The following is an 18,838-nucleotide window of genomic DNA, read 5'->3' on the forward strand; positions in this document are numbered from 1 at the left end:
CTGTGAGCCACTGCTCTTAGCTTTTCCTAAGCTCCTTCTAGCAAGGATGAGCAATTGAAATTGTATTTATTATTGCTGCATGTGTATGTACAGTGTGCGTGTCAATGCCTTTTGGACATAAGCCCTCATGCCTGTGTGGAGGTCAGAGGTCAACCCTTGAGAATTGGTTCTCTTCCACTGCAGGACGAGGGATCTAATTCAGGTTATCAGGCCTACTCATTAAATGCTTTTACCCAGTAGGCCATCTCACCGGCCTGTGTCCTACTTTTTTTTTATATAAAAGATTTGTTTATTTTTATTTTTCCAAGTACATGTGAGTGCCTGCCTGCATGTATGTATATAATGTATGTATGTGCACGGCATGTGTGGCTGCTGCCACTGTGGGTCAGAAGAGGGCATCAGATTCCAGGAACTGGAGTTTCAGATGCTGTGAACCACCATGTGGATGCTAGAAATTGAACCTGAGGCCATCCTTCCAGCTCCTGTGTTAAAGCCTGTTGTCAAAGACTGTGTTGGGGCAGGTGTCAAGAAATTAGAACTCTCTGAGGCCAGCCTGGCCTACAGAGCAAGTTCCAGGACAGGCAGCTTTTAACAGAGAAACTCTAGAAAAAAACAAAACAACAACAACAACAAAAAAAAACCCCTGCCCTGCTGCTGGGAGCAACAAGGGATGGGTACTTTGCAGAATGCTGTTGTTTTCTCAGCTAAACACAGCTAATGTTTGGCCCACACACACATCACTGTGAGGCATCTTTACCCACTGTTGCCTCAAAGAATATCTCCAAGAGCAGTTAGAAACCTATGATGTATGAAAATTTGTGGATGAATGTTTATGGCAGAATTATTCATACCAAAAGAAGAAAGAATTCAAGTATCTACCCACTGATTGATGGGTAAATAAGATATGGTCCCTCTGTATAAGGAAGTGTTCTCTGACAATAAAAAGCAATGGAGTGTTGGTGTGCGCCCCAGCAAGCAGGAACCTCAGACTCATTGCTGATTAGTAGAGGCCAACCACAGATACCTATGCATTGCATGACTACCTTTTTATAAGATTCCAGAATAGGCAGGCACATCCATAGAGATGGAGAGTAGGCTAGTGTTGGAACATAGATTCTGTAGGATGGTGTCAGCTAAGGGACACCTTTTCCACGCGAATGGGTACATTCTAAACGTGACCATGGTGGTTTTTGTACAACTCTGTATGCTTTATGAGTATTCCTTTGTTGCTGTTTAAGACAGGGTTTCTCTATGTAGCCCTCACTGTCTTAGAATTTGCTCTATAGTCCAGGCTGATCTCAAACCCAGAGATCTGCCTGCCCTGTGCCACCAAGGCCAGCACGTTGCAAGTGTTTTAAGAGTCACCGAAATCACATACTTTTTTAAAAATCTCAGTTTTTTTTTTTTTAAAAAAAAAACTTATATGTATGTGTGTGTTTCCATTTATGCATATGCAGATACCTATGGAGTCCAGAGGCGTCCTATCTCCTGGAACTGGAGTTACAGGAGGTTGTAAATGCTTGCCATGGGCTCTGGGAACAGAATTTGGGTCCTTTTAACCTCTGAGCCATCTTTCCAGCCCCCATTGTGTGTGTGTGTGTGTGTGTGTGCGCATATGTATACCACATCCATGCATGCCTGTGGAGACCAGAAGAGGGCCTTAGATCCCAAGGAACTGGAGTTCTTTTGGTATTATTTTTGAGACAGGGTCTCGCTATGTAGCTCTAACTGTCCTGGAATTTCCTATGTAGATCAGGCTGGCCTCAAACTTAAGAGACCTCCCTCCCTCCACCTCCTGAGTAACAAGATTAAAGATGGGCACTGACATGCCCATCCTCCAAGAACTGGAGTTAGAGGCATTTGGGGAATGCCTGGCTTGTTATGTGGGGGTTGACACTGACGTTCTGATTGTGCAACCAGCGCTCCTGACTGCTGAGCACCTCTCCAGCCCCCGGATTACTCTCCCTGAATGGGTAAAGAACATGATACACCAAGAATTATCTCAAGTGAGGGCGTTTTTAGAAAGTAAAGAGTGAGGCCAGCTAGATAGCTCAGCAGGTAAGGGCCTTGAAGACAAGCCCGATGCCCGGAGTTCGGTCCCTAGGGTGGAGGAAGAGAGCTGACTCACTTGGGTTGTCCTCTAGTGCTGCATTTGTTCTCTGTCTTGTGTCCATACATACCTGCACACACACACACCTGCACACACACCTGCACACACACATGCATACACACACACCTGCACATGCACACACACAGAGGTTTTTTTTTTATTATTATTAAAGAATAATTAGTACAGAAAAATGTAAAAAATGGACCCTGTTTAGGAACTATCAGGCAATAAATTTGTAACCATCACAGCGGGTAACTGGTCCTCAGTGTACCCTGGTGTTTAAATTCCCTTTGTTAAGGTGGAGGTGGGGTGGGATAGAATGGCGGGGCCTGAAAAGATCACTCAGGAGTTAAGAGCACTGGCTGCTGCTCCAGGGAACCTGGGTTTGATTCCTGGTACACACACATATGGTGGCTCACAACCTTCTGTAACTCTGGTCCCAGAGGATCCAGTACCCACTTCTGACCTCCACGGGCACTGGGCATGCACACGGTGCACAGACATATATGCAGACAAAACACTGATACACGTGAAGGATTTCTTTGCTCATCTCCAGCCTGTTCCGGCTGCCTTTGCAGTCCAGAGGAGCCCGGTCCCCCAGCGACTTCGTAACTATCCACTTTCTCATCTTTCTCTGTCCCGTTTGTGTGGTTGTTGCTTGGGCAGACAGCATTGCTCTTCTAGACTAATGCTGGTTTTGATTTTTTCAGGAAATCCTTTAAAGCCTCTATTTTTTCTCATCTTATCTTATTCTTTCTTTTTCCCCCCTAAATCAATCACAGCCTTTATGATCCTTAGTGTATTTTCAGGAGGGATCACGTTTTCTTTCATGTATTTCTCCTTATCTTTTATGGTATTGCCCCCAGTCCTTTGGTTTTACCACCTATGATAGTTAATCTCAATTGCCACCTTGATTGGACTGAGAAAGGCCTAGTGATTTAGTAAAGCAACTTGAAGGTGTGTTCCAGCCAGGATTAGGCGTCACACACCCCACAGATGGCACTCCGTATTTGACCTTATCCATTGTTGGACTCAGGATCTGAGTAGTCTATTGTGATGTGGAACTGAGAAAGGTGTGGCCTAGATGGAGGAAGTGTGGCTCCTGTTACCGCTGTCTTCCCGCTGTGCAGCCACAGAGTGAATCACCTCTGCTCCGCTCCACTCTCCTGTGCCACGCCATCCTGCCCCACTGCGAGCCCGGAGTTGGGCAGTCCAGTGGCCGTGGACTGATGCCTCTGAAACTGTGAGCAGCACTAAACCTTCTCTCGCTTCGCTTTCCTTGGGGGTTTGGTCATAACAGCATAAAGCTAATCACATGTAGTTTTCTTTCCCTAGGTGCTCTTTCTTTGGCTTCTGCCCCTGGTGTTTGTTTGCTGTAGCCCTCTCTTGGGTGGAACTGACCTTTTGCTGGGGATGGAACTCAGCATTGCACACATGCATGGAAGCCCCTCTGTCCTGGAGCTGCACGCATGCCTAGGAACCCCTCTGTCCTGGAGCTGCACGCATGCCTGGGAACCCCTCTGTCCTGGAGCTGCACGCATGCCTGGGAACCCCTCTGTCCTGGAGCTGCACACATGCCTGGGAACCCCTCTGTCCTGGAGCTGCACACATTCCTGGGAACCCCTCTGTCCTGGAGCTGCACACATGCCTGGCAGCCCCTCTGTCCTGGAGCTGCAAGCATGCGTGGGAACCCCAATGTCCTGGAGTTGCACGCGTGCGGGGGAGCACCTCTGTCTTGGAGCTGCACGCATGCCTGGGAACCCCTCTGTCCTGGAGCCGCACGCATGCCTGGGAACCCCTCTGTCCTGGAGCCGCACGCATGCCTGGGAACCCCTCTGTCCTGGAGTTGCATGCGTGGGAGCCCCTCTGTCCTGGAGTTGCATGCGTGGGAGCCCCTCTGTCCTGGAGTTGCATGCGTGGGAACCCCTCTGTCCTGGAGTTGCATGCGTGGGAGCCCCTCTGTCCTGGAGCTGCACCTTGAGCTCTTGTTACATCTCCAGGCTGATCTTGTTAATGACCTTTGCTGGTTCCCTGATATATATATATATATATATCTCCCATATGTTCCTTGATTTTCTTGACTTTCCCTGTTCTTTCTGCATTTGTTGCAGTCTGTTTATGTAGCTCCTGTATGTACCAGTTCTTTGCTGTTATTGTTTCTCTATTTGTTTGAGTCTCACTATGTAGCCCTGGCTGGCTTGGACCTTGCTTTTTAGGCTGTCCTTCGGCCCTGCTGCCTGAGCACTGAGATTAGAGGCATGCGCCACCCCCTGGCTCTTACTGTTCTAATGCAGTTTTTCTGGGTATGTCCCTGTTTCTCTGTGTTTGTCTCTTTGGTGTTGGGGATCTGAACCCGGAGCCTCATGTTCTGCTGGTGATGTGCTCCCCAGCCTCTTTTTAGAGAGGTGGTACAGGATGAATGGAGCCAGATCATCTGAATTTGAGTCTGGCTCTGCTGTATACTGGACCGTGACCTCGGACTGCTTTGTGCTTGGGTTTCTTCACTATGAGCTGTAAATGATAACTTCATAGACTCGAGAGACAGAATTAATAAATAAAACTCTTAGAGTTGTGGCTGATCCATAGTAAGTAATACGTGAATATCAGCACTCTTAATTATTTTATTAGTTGAGATGAAAAAGAACACATCTGTTCTGAGTAGAATAATGTCATAGATTTTGTATATACTAACTGTTTAAATCTGCTCAGCCAAGTAGGAATTCTGAATAGCTTGGACCAGGTAGTGGTGGCACACACCTTTAATCCCAGTTCTCAGGAGGCAGAGGCAGGCCAATCTCCATGAGTTCGAGGCCAGCCTGGCCTACGTGAATGAGTTTCAGGTTACACAAAGAAACCCAGTCTCGAGAAACTACGAAGAAGGAACAACAAGGACGACTGATAAATGAAGACCTGGTTTGCTTCTGATGTCTTTGCAGGAAGATGTCCTGGAAGTGCTAGCTATGCATGGTAGCGCCCTGTCCTGTGGCTGAGTCTGTGGCTCAGCAGTACTGACACCTCCATTTCAGTTGTTGCTGGTTTAGTTCAGAAAGTCATCAGCTGTAGGTTGTTTTAGAAACGGTTTGGGTGCAGTTTCTTCTAGAGTCGGATCTGTGTAAACTTCTTCCTATGGCCGATTAAGGCCATATAGTTTTCTGTGGCGTGAACAGCCCTTTTAAAGCATGCTGTAACCTATTGAGTCATCAGGTAGTCAACAGATAAGTGTTTGAACACGTACCAGGGCACAATGGTAAACATAACAGCAATTTTCCCTGCCTGCGTGAGCCAGGTTATTATATTTACCAATATAATAGGAAAGGGGAGGGCTGCACAGGTGCTGTGGGAGCATCCGACAGAGAGCCTTCCCTAAGGCCTGAGGCAGGTAGTGTTTCCTTGTGCAGTGAATTCAGCTTTAAGTTGAGAATGAAGGGCAAGCAGGAGTTGGCTGGAGGAAGGGGTATGATCCAATGGTTTCTGCCATGGCTGGAGCTTGGTTCCTAGCATCCACATCAGGGGGTCCTCAGCCGCCTCTAAACTGCTCTAAGGAATTTGGTGTCCTCTTCTGGCTGGCACTGTCCCACACATGTGGCATTCTTACACACACATGTATAGATAAAAATAAATCTTTAAAAAAAGATGCTACACCAGATAGCAGCCCAGGATATAAAGTGGGGCCCTGTCTCAGAACAAGTGGGCAATGAAGGCTTCAGCTTGACCTTGGGCGGGAATGGTGAGCTCTGAACACTGACAGAAGTTTGCTGGTGGGGACAGAAGGCTTGTGGAGGGTGTGTGGGGAGATGGAGGTGTCATGGGAGGTAGGTGAGCATGACTTAGTGCTTGGGAAATAACCCAAGGGTGGTGAGAAGTCTGTTCCTAGAGTCAATCATATTACATTGGCTACTGAGCACGGGAGTTGGAAGGGGGCGGACAGAGGCCATCGGTTTCTATGAGGCCTTTATAGAACCAGAGATTATGGGAGGCCGGGGGCAGCATGTTATAACAGTCTAGCCGATAGGATGGGTGGAGGGCTCCAGGTGTGACCAGAAGGTAAAATTCCTAAAGCTTGATTGGCCTGTGATTAGCTGTGTGTTGGGAGTGTCGAGCATTGTTTCCAGGGTTTCTGAGGCACTCCTGTGTACGTTTCCAGAGGTGAGCAAGTATCTGCTCATCCCTGGTAAGACACTGACAACAGACCCAGCTTGGTGAACCAATGAGTTTGATAGGCTTACTTACAGAGCATGAGTGAGAGATTACTTCTGGGAGTATGGGTAACCCAGAAACAGCCACACCACCAAAACGTCTCCCCCCAAGCATGGAATAGCTACCTCTCTGTGGCTGCATAGATTGAGTCTCCTGCTTCAGTAACCCTTCCGCTTCCTCCATACCTCATTACTGCCTGCAGTGTGTGTAGACTCACACGGCTGAGAGGGCCTCGTCAGAGGGAGAGGCTGGACTCTCAGGCGAGGGCACAGTGATCCTCCCTACCCACTTCTGTGAAGAAATGTCACTCAGATCAGCCCGAGCTTGAAGGTCACAGCTGCTCTTGTGAAGATGGTAATGGCGTTGTTCTACATCACCTGTGGTAGTGAACCTGTGGACGAGGCCTTTGGGGGGAAAGTCAGAGGAATCTGTGAACCAGACGACTTAGTCAGCAGTCGAGATAGTCAGCGTAATGACATTAAAATAAGCCAGCCCCTTGGGGTTTTCTGCAGAATGAGAATGCCTAAGACAGATGAGTTCTTTTCCTCCCTTCTTTTCTGGATATTTTCATTAGATGAATCACATGCTTTAGGGGCTGAGCAAGGTCAAAGGGCAGGGAGAGGCAGAAGTCCACAGTGGGGTCAAGGGGGCAACAGAAAGTGACTGTGTTGAAGTCAGTGGCGGGAGAATTTCTGAATGACCGAAAGCTGGAAAGGGAAAAGCAGGGGTTAATCACTTGGTTTGTATTAGGATTGGGAGTATCAGGGAGAACTGATTGTTCTCAGTGTGTAAAAGCCAGTGCAGGTGCAGAGAGCACGCGTGCACATTCGTGTGTGTGCTCACATGTCCTGCCCAGCTCAGCCCCTGAAAGGGCCTATGGCGGTGAGGATGCACAGCGTCTATATATGGGTTTCTGTCTGTTTCTGCAGTCCTGGGAGTGGAGCCTGGGGCCTCCCTGTTCCTTGCTGCGTATGTAGCAATGCTGCTCATGAACTCTTTCTTAGGTAGATGGGTGAATCTGTTAGATGGACTCGTGGCCTGTACTGTGTCTGTCTGAGCCTAAGGCTGTGGTCACCGCCTGGCTGCACTGAGCGACGCCGGTGCCATCGCTTCTGCCCTCTCAAATCACGTGCACTTGGTAAGCGGATCCATTATTCCTGACGTTTTTCACTCTTTAGGTCTCAGTTAAGATACAGAGCCCATTGTGCTACTAGAAGTCCAAGTCTCTGGGGCCCGGGAGGTGGCTCAGCTGGTAAGGGGCTGCTGTGTAAGCCTGAGGACCTGAACTTGACCTCCATCACCCACATGAGATGCTGGGTGTTGGGCCTTGTGGTTTTAATCCCAGCTCTGGGACCCGCAGGCCAGCCAGCCTAGCTGATCCGTGAGCTCTAGGTTCAGTGAGAGACCGTGTCTCAAAAAACAAGATGGCTTCAGGGGAGGCCCACAAAGAACAAGATCGAAGAAGTCTCTGGTGTCTGTTTCACTTTGAAAACTTCGCATGTTGGTTTTTATAAGACTGAAGGTGAATATGTGAATAAGTAGACGGTGAAGTATACCCCTCCACATCTAATTTCTAAAGATTTATTTATGTGTGTGTGTATCCTACGTGAGTTTATATGCACCATGTGTATACAAGAACCCTTGGAGACCAGAAGAGAAGGTTGGCTCCCCTGAGAACTGGAGTTACAGGCAGTTCTTAGCTGCCATGTAGGTTCTAGGAGTCAAACTCAGGTCCTCTGTAAGAACAGCAAGTGCTCTTAACCATGAGCCATCTCTCCAGCCTCAGATCCACTTAACTTTTAAATTGTGGGCACCCCAGTTTGTTGTTGCCAGGATCAAGCAGTACATATGCACACGTGTCTCTCTGTAGGTCATTTCCATGCAGCAGTGTGCTCTAGGCACCGGTCCGTGTTGTTCCGCATCCTTTGCTTCCTCCTCTCTGGCCAGTGCATCCTGTTCTGCACTTACTCCCTGCCCTCGAGGGTCCACTGTTCACCCTTTCTCCGTGTGCAGTGGCTGGCCTTGGTGAACGGCACCACCTCACTTCCTTGCCCTCCGGCTTCCATTTGGGAGTTGACAAAACTGGCAGAACAGCAAATCCAAGGGTGAGCGAGAGGTTAGAACATTCTTGTCACTCCACTGCTGCTGGCCACTCCCTGTGAGCGCCGTGCCCGACACCCCACTGCTTCCGTCGAGTGCCTGTCTTCTGCCAGCTCTCGCAGCTGCCGGGACACCTTTTTGTCTTCTCCCCTGCCCTCGCTAGTCTCCCAGCGGCTCTTTTAAACCCTGCCCACACAGCTTACGGCACCCTGTCATCACACCTCCTCCGGGATCCCTTCTGCCTGTTCAGTGTGCTTCCTGTCAAGGCCCAGCAGACGTGCCGCAAAGAACCCGAGATTTGTGGTTTCCTTGCTAATAGGGCATTTGAACCGGTATTAATTTTATCTTTAGAATCTGTGTGGCTGATGGGCATTCCTGCACAGGGCTGCTTTTAAGTAATCTCTATGTGTGTATATGCCACGGCACACACGTGGAGGTCAGAGGACACCTTGCAAAAGTCTGGTTCTTTCCTTTTACCATAGGTATGACTCTTTGGACTTGAACTCAGGTCGCCAGGCTTGGCAGCCTGCAGCCCCCCCCCCCCGCTGAGCCAACACACTGGTCCCCTGTACAGGACTCCTTTCTGTTTGTAGCAGAGCTGAGTAGAAACATTATAATTTCAGTTATGGAGACAATACTGTGACTCATAACAAATACAATTCTAAAGTGTATCAATGAAAGCAGAGGCCTCCCAAGGACCCATGTGTCACACCCCTTCCTGTTCCCTAGGAGCAGCTAGCATAGCAACTATGGTGCCTCTTGGGTCTTTATATGGATGTGTTAGCATTGGATAAATGTACTTATGGGTATAGCGATAAACTCATGCCTATATATCTGTACGTTTGTCTGAAGGGGCTCATGTCTAGAATCTACTTGTGGTCCCACTATGTTTGTCTTGCCCCATGTCTGTTAATAATTAAAGCAATTAAAACTTGAATTATTTTTATATAAGAGAAGGTAAATTTTTAGTGGAGATACTGTAACATGTACATTTGATCTTCACCTCTGTCTCCTGGCAGTATAACTCCTAAAATCTTTAGAATATCTGAAGTGATCTCTTGATGTGTGCCTGTGGCAGCTGCTGTATACAGGCTGTAGCCTGGAGACTGGTTCTCTTAGTTCCTTTTCTGCTGCTATGAAAAAAAAAAACATGACCAAGACAACCTGTAAAAGAAAGCATTTAGTTTTAGGCTTACGGTTTCAGAGGCTTAGTCCATGACCACAGCAGGAATCATGGCATCGGGCAGGCAGGCAGGCATGACTCTGGAGCAGTAAAGGAGACCCAACCCCGAGGCAGAGAGAGGGACACTGGGAATGACTTGGATCTTTTGAAACCTTAAAGCCCACCCCCAGTGATACATTGCCTCTCTCAAGGCCACACCTCCTAATCCTTCCCTAATAATTCCACCAACTGTGGACCACATATTCAAACATAGTAGCCTATGGGGGGCGCTGTTCTCATCCAAACTATGCTTTTTCTGATGAGACTGAGGTTGCAGTAAAGGGTTGGGACCTTTAGTCCCAGTCCCCACGCTTTTCAGGGATTTGAAGTTGGATACCAATGGCCATGGTGTAAATTTTGGTCCATGTACCAGAGTCTCCACAAAACACGAAAGGTTGCAGCTAAACAGGTCAAGATTCCTGGGGTGCCAGCTGCAGAGGCCATGGAAGCCTTCTGTCCCTTTTCCTTTATGTGACCTAACATGTCTCTTTTTCTTTATCCTTTGTAATGTCTTGCATTCAACTACTAAATACAAGTGTTTCTTTGGGATTTGTGAGCTAGCCCAACAAATGAATGGAACCTAGGCAGGCAGTCTGGAGAACTCTGGTTTGTAGCCCCTGGGTCAGAAGTACTGGGAAACCCAGCTGGGACTTGTGATTGGCACCTGGCATGGGTCTGTGAGCCCGTGCTCTCCACCCATGGGATCTGATGCTGTCCCCAGGCTGGCAGAGCACAGCTTGATCAGAAAACTCTGCTGGTGTCCACTGTCGCATTAAATGTTGCAAGGTCCTCTCCTCTGCTGTCGTATTGAGAAGATATAGACAAAGTAAAGTTTGGCCACTCCCTGTACAACTTCAGTTTCTTTCTTTCTTTCTTTCTTTCTTTCTTTCTTTCTTTCTTTCTTTCTTTCTTTCTTTCTTCCTTCCTTCCTTCCTTCCTTCCTTCCTTCCTTCCTTTCTTTTTAAAAACAATTTATTTAGCTTTATTTTGCTTTATTTTATGTGCTTTGTTGTGAAGGTATCAGACAATTGTAAGATGCCATGTGGGTTCTGGAAACTGAACCTGGGTCCTTTGGAAGAGCAGGCAGTGCTCTTACCCACTGAGCATCTCTCCAGCCCCTTATCTTACATTTTCCAATTGTATATTTTTGGCATGTTTTTAAAGACAGTCTTAACTTTTTTGTAAATTAATCTTATAATCACCTACCTTATTGGATTTCCCATTTATTTTGGTGTCTTCCTCAGTCATGAGGGAAAAAGCTCTCATAAGTGGGCCATTCCATCATCCACAAATTAACTTTTTATCTCTTCATTATTATACTTAAATTTTTATTACACTTATTTCTTTTTGTTCGTTCGTTTGTTTTTTCAAGACAGGGTTTCTTTGTGCAACCCTGGCTGTCCTGGAACTCGCTTTGTAGACCAGGCTGGCCTTGAACTCAGAGATCCGTCTGCCTCTGCCTCCTGAGTGCTTGAATTAAAGGTGTGCACCACCATCACCCAGCCATTCCTGTGCTGATTTCTATACTGTGTATGTTGGGCTTGGACGGGCATGCCATAGCACACATGGAGGTCAGAGAACAGCTCTGTCCTACCGTGGGGGTTGCATGGAATGAACTCGGGCCATTAAGCTCAGCCGCAGGCACCTTATCCTCTGAGCCATATCCCGTTACTAATGTTTACACAGTGTCTTTTTCATGTTATTTGGTAACTGGGTTAAGTGATTGAGACAGGGGTGTGGGATCTGGCCCAGGGAAGTCTTCTTTGACGGTGGTTACAATCTAGTTTGTATCAAAGGGTCTACTATACAGCAAAGGGGGTGGAAAATGGGTTCCAGAAAGGCAGGCCTTGGGAAGGGAAATGAAGTGGCATTCAGAGAATGGCTAATGCACCGGGCACTGAGGCTCAGAGGCTTGGAGAATCAGGGGCAGCCTGAAAAGTGGCAGGGACCTACGCTATAGAGCAGACTTCCGAAGAATTTAGAACAGAACGAGAGATCCTTGAGGCTGAGTGGTCCCCGAAGCTGCCAGCACCCTGAATGTTAGAGCCTGTGAATATGTCACCTGACTTGGCAAAGGCTCTTTCTAGATAAAATGAAGATCATGGCCATTTAAAGAGGACAATTAGCCTGGATTAAGTAGATGGGCCCAGTATAATCACAGGAGTCCTGGAAAGTGAAGGATTTCTCCAGCTGAAAGCAGAAGCGGGCTCTAAAGAAGGGCAAATCGGAGAGTGAGAGAGGCTTAGCCTCCACAGCTTATGGGGCCATGGAGAAAGTTAGAGAAAGACTACAGAAGCAATGACTGCTCCTTCCGACAAGGGAGCCAGCTGCAGGGGTGAAATTCGGGTAGCAGCTGGAGTGAGCACAGACTGGGGTTCTTTTCTGGGCCTTCTGGGAAGTGTGCAGCCCCTGACACACTGGCTCGCTCTCACGTGACTGTACACTAAGGACCTGGCTGAGCTACTCAGTAATAGGGTGTTGGCCTTCAGGACTCTGAGATAATGAATGTATTTTACTATAAACGGTTTAGTCTGCCCCTACCTTGATTTAGCAGCAGAAGAAAATAAATTCAAAGGAGTCTGAGCATGGCAGCAACATTTTCAGATTTTACGTTAGAAATGGTTATGAGCTGGGCATGGTGGCACACACTGGAAGTCTCAGCCAGCACTCAGAGGCTGAGACAGAAAGATCATAGCCTTGGGGCCAATCTGGGCTACACTAGCCAAGTTCTAGGTCAGCCTAGGCTGTGTAGAGAGAGCCTTGTTTTGAACGATACAAAAGAGAACCAAGCAATGGTGCTGTGTGCAAAACGGATGCAGAGTATAAACTGATTTGGGGGAACATAGTTCCTAGTACCCCCCTCGAGTGGCTCACAACCACCTGTAACTCAGCTCTGGGGGAGCTGAGGTCCTCTTCTGGACTCCTGAGGCACCTGCACTCATAATTGAACATGCCCCACCACACGCAGGAGGATACGCATAATTTACAGAGGGCTAGAGAGAAGGCTCAGGGGTTAAGAACATGTATTGTTTTTCTAGAGAATTCGGGTTGGGTTTTCAGCACTCCCTCCGCATTGGGCTTCTCACACCTGCCTGTAATTCCAGTCTCAGGGCTCCCTGGTGCCTGAATGCACGTGGTGTACATCCAGGCATGTCGGTACACCCACAGATAGACATACAGCTTTTAAAAATCTTTCTTTAAGAATTAAGAGGCTAGAGTGTTGGCTTGGTCGTTAAGAACACTTGCCGCTATTTCAGAGGACCCAGGTTCAGTTCCCAGTATCCACATGGCAGCTTACAACCATCTGTACCTCCATTTTCAGGGAATCTGATGTCCTCTTGTGGCCTCTGCAGGCACTAAACACACACATGGTACACACACGGTACACACACACACACTGACAAAATACTCAATACACATGGAATAAAAATAAACTTTTACAAGGCAGTCATGGTGGTGCACGCCTTTAATATCAGCACCGGGGAGGCACAGGCAGGTGAATCTCTGTGAGTTTGAGGTCAGCCTGGTCTATAAAGAGAGTTCCAGGACAGCCATGGTTGTTACACATGTCTCAAAAAACCAACAAAAACGAGAAACCAAAAAAAGTACACTTTTACAAAAATGATTTGATTGGCTGTTGGTGTGAGCGAGGTCATGGAGGACTTGGTGCTGAGCCATCCAGAAAGGGCTCCTTCAGACAGGTGCCTTGCCATGAGTCACTGGTTGCGCTTCACGTGGAAACCGTCTCTGAAGTTTCTTCACGCGTAAGGGTGATAATAGCTTCATATCTTAATGGCTTTTTTATTTTTGCTCTTAGGTCATGTAGGACATGGTAAATCATGTGAAGATGGGACTCTTGGTATTTGTGCGCAATCTGCTGCTAGCCCTCTGCCTCTTCCTGGTCCTGGGATTTTTGTATTATTCTGCTTGGAAGCTGCACCTGCTCCAATGGGAAGACTCCAGTAAGTATGGTCACTGTGGTTCCCGCCGAGCCTGTAGCTTATGCGCGTAGCTGCCCTGCCTGTGGGGAGTAGGCGTAGACACCTCCCACCCTCCAGTCGCTGCAGGCTGAGAGCTTTGATGCTTGCCCCCCTCTTCAATCTGCATGCTGTGGCGTGTCTCAGTTTCCTTCATGTGCTCGGTGAGAATGTGCTCTTCTTGGGTTCAAACCTCAGACTGTACCCGGATTTCAAGTTCCTGAAGGTTCTTGTCTTTTTTTAATTAGTCAAATGCACCCCACCCTTACTTTTCGGTTACTGCCTTGGGGTTTTGTATTTAAGCTGGGTTATTTTTCTGTCCTCAGAACTTTCATCTTTCCTTTTTCCTTGTGTTTTCAGTTTGGTGTTGTCTTTGTTTCGTTTCCCCCGGGGACACTGTCTCCTTCATCTTTTCAGCCCGTTGGTATTGAACTTACGTCTAACTCGAATACCAGTGACCAGCAACTCCCAACCCCTTCCCTCCATGTGAGCGTCTGGTCTCAGGTGTGACGTAGTGTCCTCCTCACGGCCTGACCGTTCTGGTTTCTGTTCCCCAATGTCCTCTGTGTTACAGGCATGCAGTTGAGAGAATGACCTTACTTGACACCCATCACCGCGCATTCCGTTCTTGGCTACAGCTTCAAGCACCACACAGGGAACCCCCGTGGCTCTTCTTTGCCGTTTTGTTTAATCCTAGCCTGGCTTAGGAAACCAGGCCTAGTCGGATTCTCCTCAAAACCAGTTTTATTTTTACGGACAGCTCCTGGATGTCAGCATATAACTAACTGGTCTAGAGAGTAGGGTCAGTCTCTGGGGCAAAGTTAAAATGAGGTGGAAGATGTAGCTGGCACCTGGCCACCACTGTCCTGAGGCCCTAACACTACAGCCGTGGCTGTGAAACAGACCAGATTTTTCTCACATGGTCCAAAATTACTACTTTGGTAATTTTAAGGTGAAATTTAAAATGCCATACAAAATCTTTATGGCTTTGTATAGAATGTTTGTGCCTCTTAAATGTTTAGCTTGGGCTGGGACTGGGCTCAGTTGGTGGAGTGCCTACCTAGCGTGCACAACGCCCAGCACCAATAAAACTAGTTCTGGTGGCTCCCACCTGTGATCTGAGTACTCAGAAGGTGAAGTCAGGATCAGAAGTTCAGGGTCATCCTTGGCCACATAGTGAGTTCAAGGTCATCCTGGGCTATCTGACACTCTGTGTGTGTGTGTTTTTAAAAAGGCTTAGCTTATAATTATCACTATTTTGTGTTTCAAGAAGTTATTCAAATTTTTCTGCCTCGATTTATTTTTAGAATTAAGATTGGGTGCTCCAAGGTAAGGAACCTCTGTATCAGACAGTATAGAATTCTGAACAGTTGTTCCATGTCAGTGGGAAACATCCCCATCGAAGTCATAACTAAGGATCAAATAATATTTTCCTAGAGAAGTAGAAAGGAATTAGCACTATGGAAGACCCATAATAGCAGGCATTCATCCAGACAATAGATACATTTTATTTCACCTAATTTAATTCTTAATACCAGTCTGTGAAGATGTCTTTAATTTTTATTTTCCAGTTGGACAAACCCCAGCCTCTTAATGTGTGTACCAGGGCCACACAGTTGAGCTGGAGTTGAACTCTGATTTCCCATCTTTAAGACCCGTTTCATATCGAAAACTATAACAAATTTTTTAGAGGACTTAGTTCTGTATTCTACTTGATAAAAAGAGAGAGAGAAAGGGCTCTCAAGGAGGTATTAAAAAGCAAAGGAGGGAATGAGAGGGAAGACGGGGATAAAACCTCCAAAAGAGGCAGAACCTGGAACTGGCGGCCCACGCGGTACAGTAATCGGGAGGCAGAGGCATGCAGATCTGTGAGTTTGAGGCCAGCCTGTCTACATAGAGAGGTCCAGAACAGCTTGTGTCACCTAGTGAAACTCTGGCTCAAAAAGGAAAAAAAAAAAGGTGGGGAGGGAGGTTGAGGAGGCAACATGGAGGTTGGTTAGGTTGCGGTGGCAGCTGCTCACAGCCAGTGTGCTGTCTGAAGGCCTGGGTGGCTCATTCTTAGTCACCACAGCTGTATTTTGTGTTGTGAGCTGATTAACCAGTAATCACAATGTTCCCAACATTCTCTCAAGCCTCTTAGATATTTGATTTGGAATAGGTTGTTGAGTTTGTCTCACTGCGGCATCTCTGTATTGTAGTCTGAGAGGAAGAGGAGCAAGCCTGTGTGAGACACCAAGGCAGAGAGACCTTCACTCAGCAAAAGAGGCAGGCCCTGATGGTTGCCTTGTTGGAGGTTGGGGTGTGTGTGTGTGTGTGTGTGTGTGTGTGTGTGTGTGTGTGTGTGTCGGGTCTTGCTATGTAGCTCTGGCTGGACTAGAACTCATGATGTAGACTGGACTAGCCTCAGACTCACAGAGAGCTGCCTGCCTCTGCCTTCCAAGTGCTGGGATTAAAGGTGTGAGTATTTTCCAGGTAGAAGTTTTGCAGTTCTAGCAATTACAAGGCTTATTGTAGAGGGGTGCAGTCTACTTTGATTTGGGCAGCTTCTGGATAAACACATATACCAGAGGCCTGGGTCAGATGCTTATCTTCAAAGAGTAGTTTGAGATTAGCCTGGTTATCAACCTGTTTTTTTTATACAGTGCCATAGAGAGGGCTAAAGAGATGGCTCAGTGGTTAAAAGAGGTTGCTGCTCTTGCAGAGGACCCAAGTTCAGTTCCCAGCATCCATGTCAGGTGACTCAGCTCTAGCTTTGAGAAATCAGATGCTTTGGTCTCCATGAATACCTGTTTCACACAAATATACACACGCACACACGTATGCATGCGCACACACATGCGCACACACACGCACACACACACCATTAAAAATAATTTAAAAGCCAGGTATGGTGGCATAGGCCCTTAATCCCAGCACCAGGAGGCAAAGGCAGGCAGGTCTCTGTGAGTTTGAGGCCAGCCTGATCTAAATAGCGAGCCAGGCTAGCCAGGGCTACACAGTTGAGTCACTGACTCAGAAAAGCCAAAAAAATAAAATAACAAAACCAAATCTTTTAACGAAGTTATTTCAGACAAAAAATAGCGTGGGAATGAGGTGTTGTGCACACACTTACAAACCCTACAGCCAGAAGCTGACGCGGGCAGGGCTCTATGCCAAGACACTGTTTCAGAAGCAGATAAGCTGAGCCCGGTAGTCAGGTCCTTACTCATAGCTACGCAGGAGGCTGTCACTAAAAGACCAGAAGCTCACTGGGCATGGGACTCATCTTCAGTCCCAGCACTGGGGAGGCAGAGGCAGGCCAGTCTCCAGGTTTGAGGCTAGCCTGGTCTACAGAGTGAGTTCCAGGGCAGCCAGAGCTACACAGAGAAACCCTGTCTCAAAACACTACATTAAAAAAAAAGATCAAAAGCTCAAGATCTGCTGAGCCACATGGTGATTTCAAGGCTAGTCTGGGCAACTTACTTGTCTCAAAACTGAGAACCGGGAACGAGCTACTGTTGCACGAGACAACTTGGGGAATCCCAGGGCCATGCTTCGCGTGTCAGAAGCAGGTAGGAAGGAGTATAGATCACGTGATTCCATTTAGATTAAGTTCTAGAAAGGGCTAGACTAGTCCTTGGCTATAGAGAATTACATCAGTGATTGATTTGTGTGGAGGATCGTGGGAACTTGAAGGGATTTTCCCTGATGATAAAACACTACCCATCTCATTTGAGGTCGAGCCACACAAGTGTTTATATTTGCCAAACATCAGAAGACCTGTCTAGGTGAGTGTGAATTTTATTTTAAAGTATTTTTTTAAAATTAAATCTATTTCATTAAAATCTTTATTTTAGAAGAAAGAGTTGGGGCCAACAAGAAGGCTCAGTGAGTTAAGGTGCTTGCTGCAAAGCCCTGACCGAGTTTGGTCCCCAGCACCCATGTGGTAGAAGGAGAGTACAGACTCCTGCAGGCTGTGCTCTGACCTCCATGTGTGCACAGTGGCGTGTTGGCACGTGCCTAGACATGCACACAAGATAAAGAAATGTAATTCTTTGTTAAAGATTTATTAGCATTATTATTTTATATGTGTGAACATTTTATCTGCATGTATAAGTGCACCATGTGTGTGCCTGGTGTCCACAGGAGGTCAGAAGATGGCATTAGATCTCCCGGGACTACAATTGTAGGTGGTTGTAAGCCATCATGTGGGTACTGGGAGTCGAACCCAGGTTCCCTACAAGAACAATAAGTGCTCTTAACTGCTGAGCCAATTCTCCAGACCCTAACTTTTTAAAAATTGAGAGTAATAATAATAATATAAGGCAAGAGACTTGCCCTTCTAGACATCTGAGTCTGTTCTGAGGCACAGTAATGGAACGGCGCCTCCAGCGTAGGAGGACGGTGGACCTGTGACCTGCAGTGCAGGAGCTTATACACAGAAGTGCGGTCCTGAGAGACGGGGACTGAGATCTGAGGGTGGTGATGGGTTATCCTGCTTTGTTTTCAGTCCGTTGCCTAATTTAGTTATAAAAGTGCAAGTTAAATCCTTCTCATATCTCACACAAAAATCAATTCCATATCAAGGTTATAAAGAGTGTAATATTAAGGCTGGAAAGAGTTCATTGTCATGACATCAGGTCGGGAATCATAAAAGGAAAATGGAAGATGCTACTCTTGGCGATTAAATTTTTATATGAAAGAAATTGTAAAATTTTAAGCAAAGTTAAAACAAATAACGTATTTTCAGTATATGTGATGGGTGGTTTTGCTTTTGGTTTTGTTTTTATGTTTTCTGTTTTTTACAAATGCACCTTTATTTGTTTTTCACTCGTTTATATCTGGGAGGGGTGCAGCCTCACACAGATTCTGTGCCCAGTGGCCGTTGTAGGAATTTGACACGAACCATGCCACTGTTGCCATGGGCCCAAGCTCCCCAGATCACCTTTCCCCTGATCACTGGCTTTGTTTGGTTTGCCTCCAGGAGTCACTGTGTTGTTTTTGGCTTCGTATAAACACATAAGTACATCTCTGGTTTCATCTTGGGCATAAACACTTTGAGCTGTGTGCTATCTTTGGTTCGGGAGACTTTGCTTATAGCCAGCAAAAGTGGCCCTGCACCATAGCCTTCCAGACACATTTGCATTTTAGAAGTCCTATTCCTAGCAGGCCCCTGTATCTGTCCCCAAAATTCAGCAGCCATGATAGGGATTTTTTAAAATTTAGTTTTAAATTGTTGATATTTATTTATTT

The 18,838-nt window shown here is 46.9% G+C and overlaps 1 protein-coding gene across 3 annotated transcripts in view; it reads left to right on the plus strand.

The window, feature by feature from the left end:
- St3gal3 (ST3 beta-galactoside alpha-2,3-sialyltransferase 3) overlaps positions 1-18,838 on the plus strand; it is a 220,504-nt gene that overhangs the window by 12,523 nt on the left and 189,143 nt on the right. For 2 of the 3 annotated variants that reach the window (XM_057784235.1, XM_057784238.1), the window contains exon 2: positions 13,447-13,591. In XM_057784235.1, coding sequence (XP_057640218.1) covers positions 13,459-13,591 — 133 coding nt within the window. In that variant the 5' untranslated portion in view covers positions 13,447-13,458. Of the gene's footprint in view, positions 1-7,426; positions 7,446-13,446; positions 13,592-18,838 lie in introns of those variants that run through there. The other variant, XM_057784236.1, reaches the window with a different exon arrangement.

This window comes from Chionomys nivalis, chromosome 11 (assembly GCF_950005125.1).
Source record: "Chionomys nivalis chromosome 11, mChiNiv1.1, whole genome shotgun sequence".
NCBI classification, from domain to species: domain Eukaryota; kingdom Metazoa; phylum Chordata; class Mammalia; order Rodentia; family Cricetidae; genus Chionomys; species Chionomys nivalis.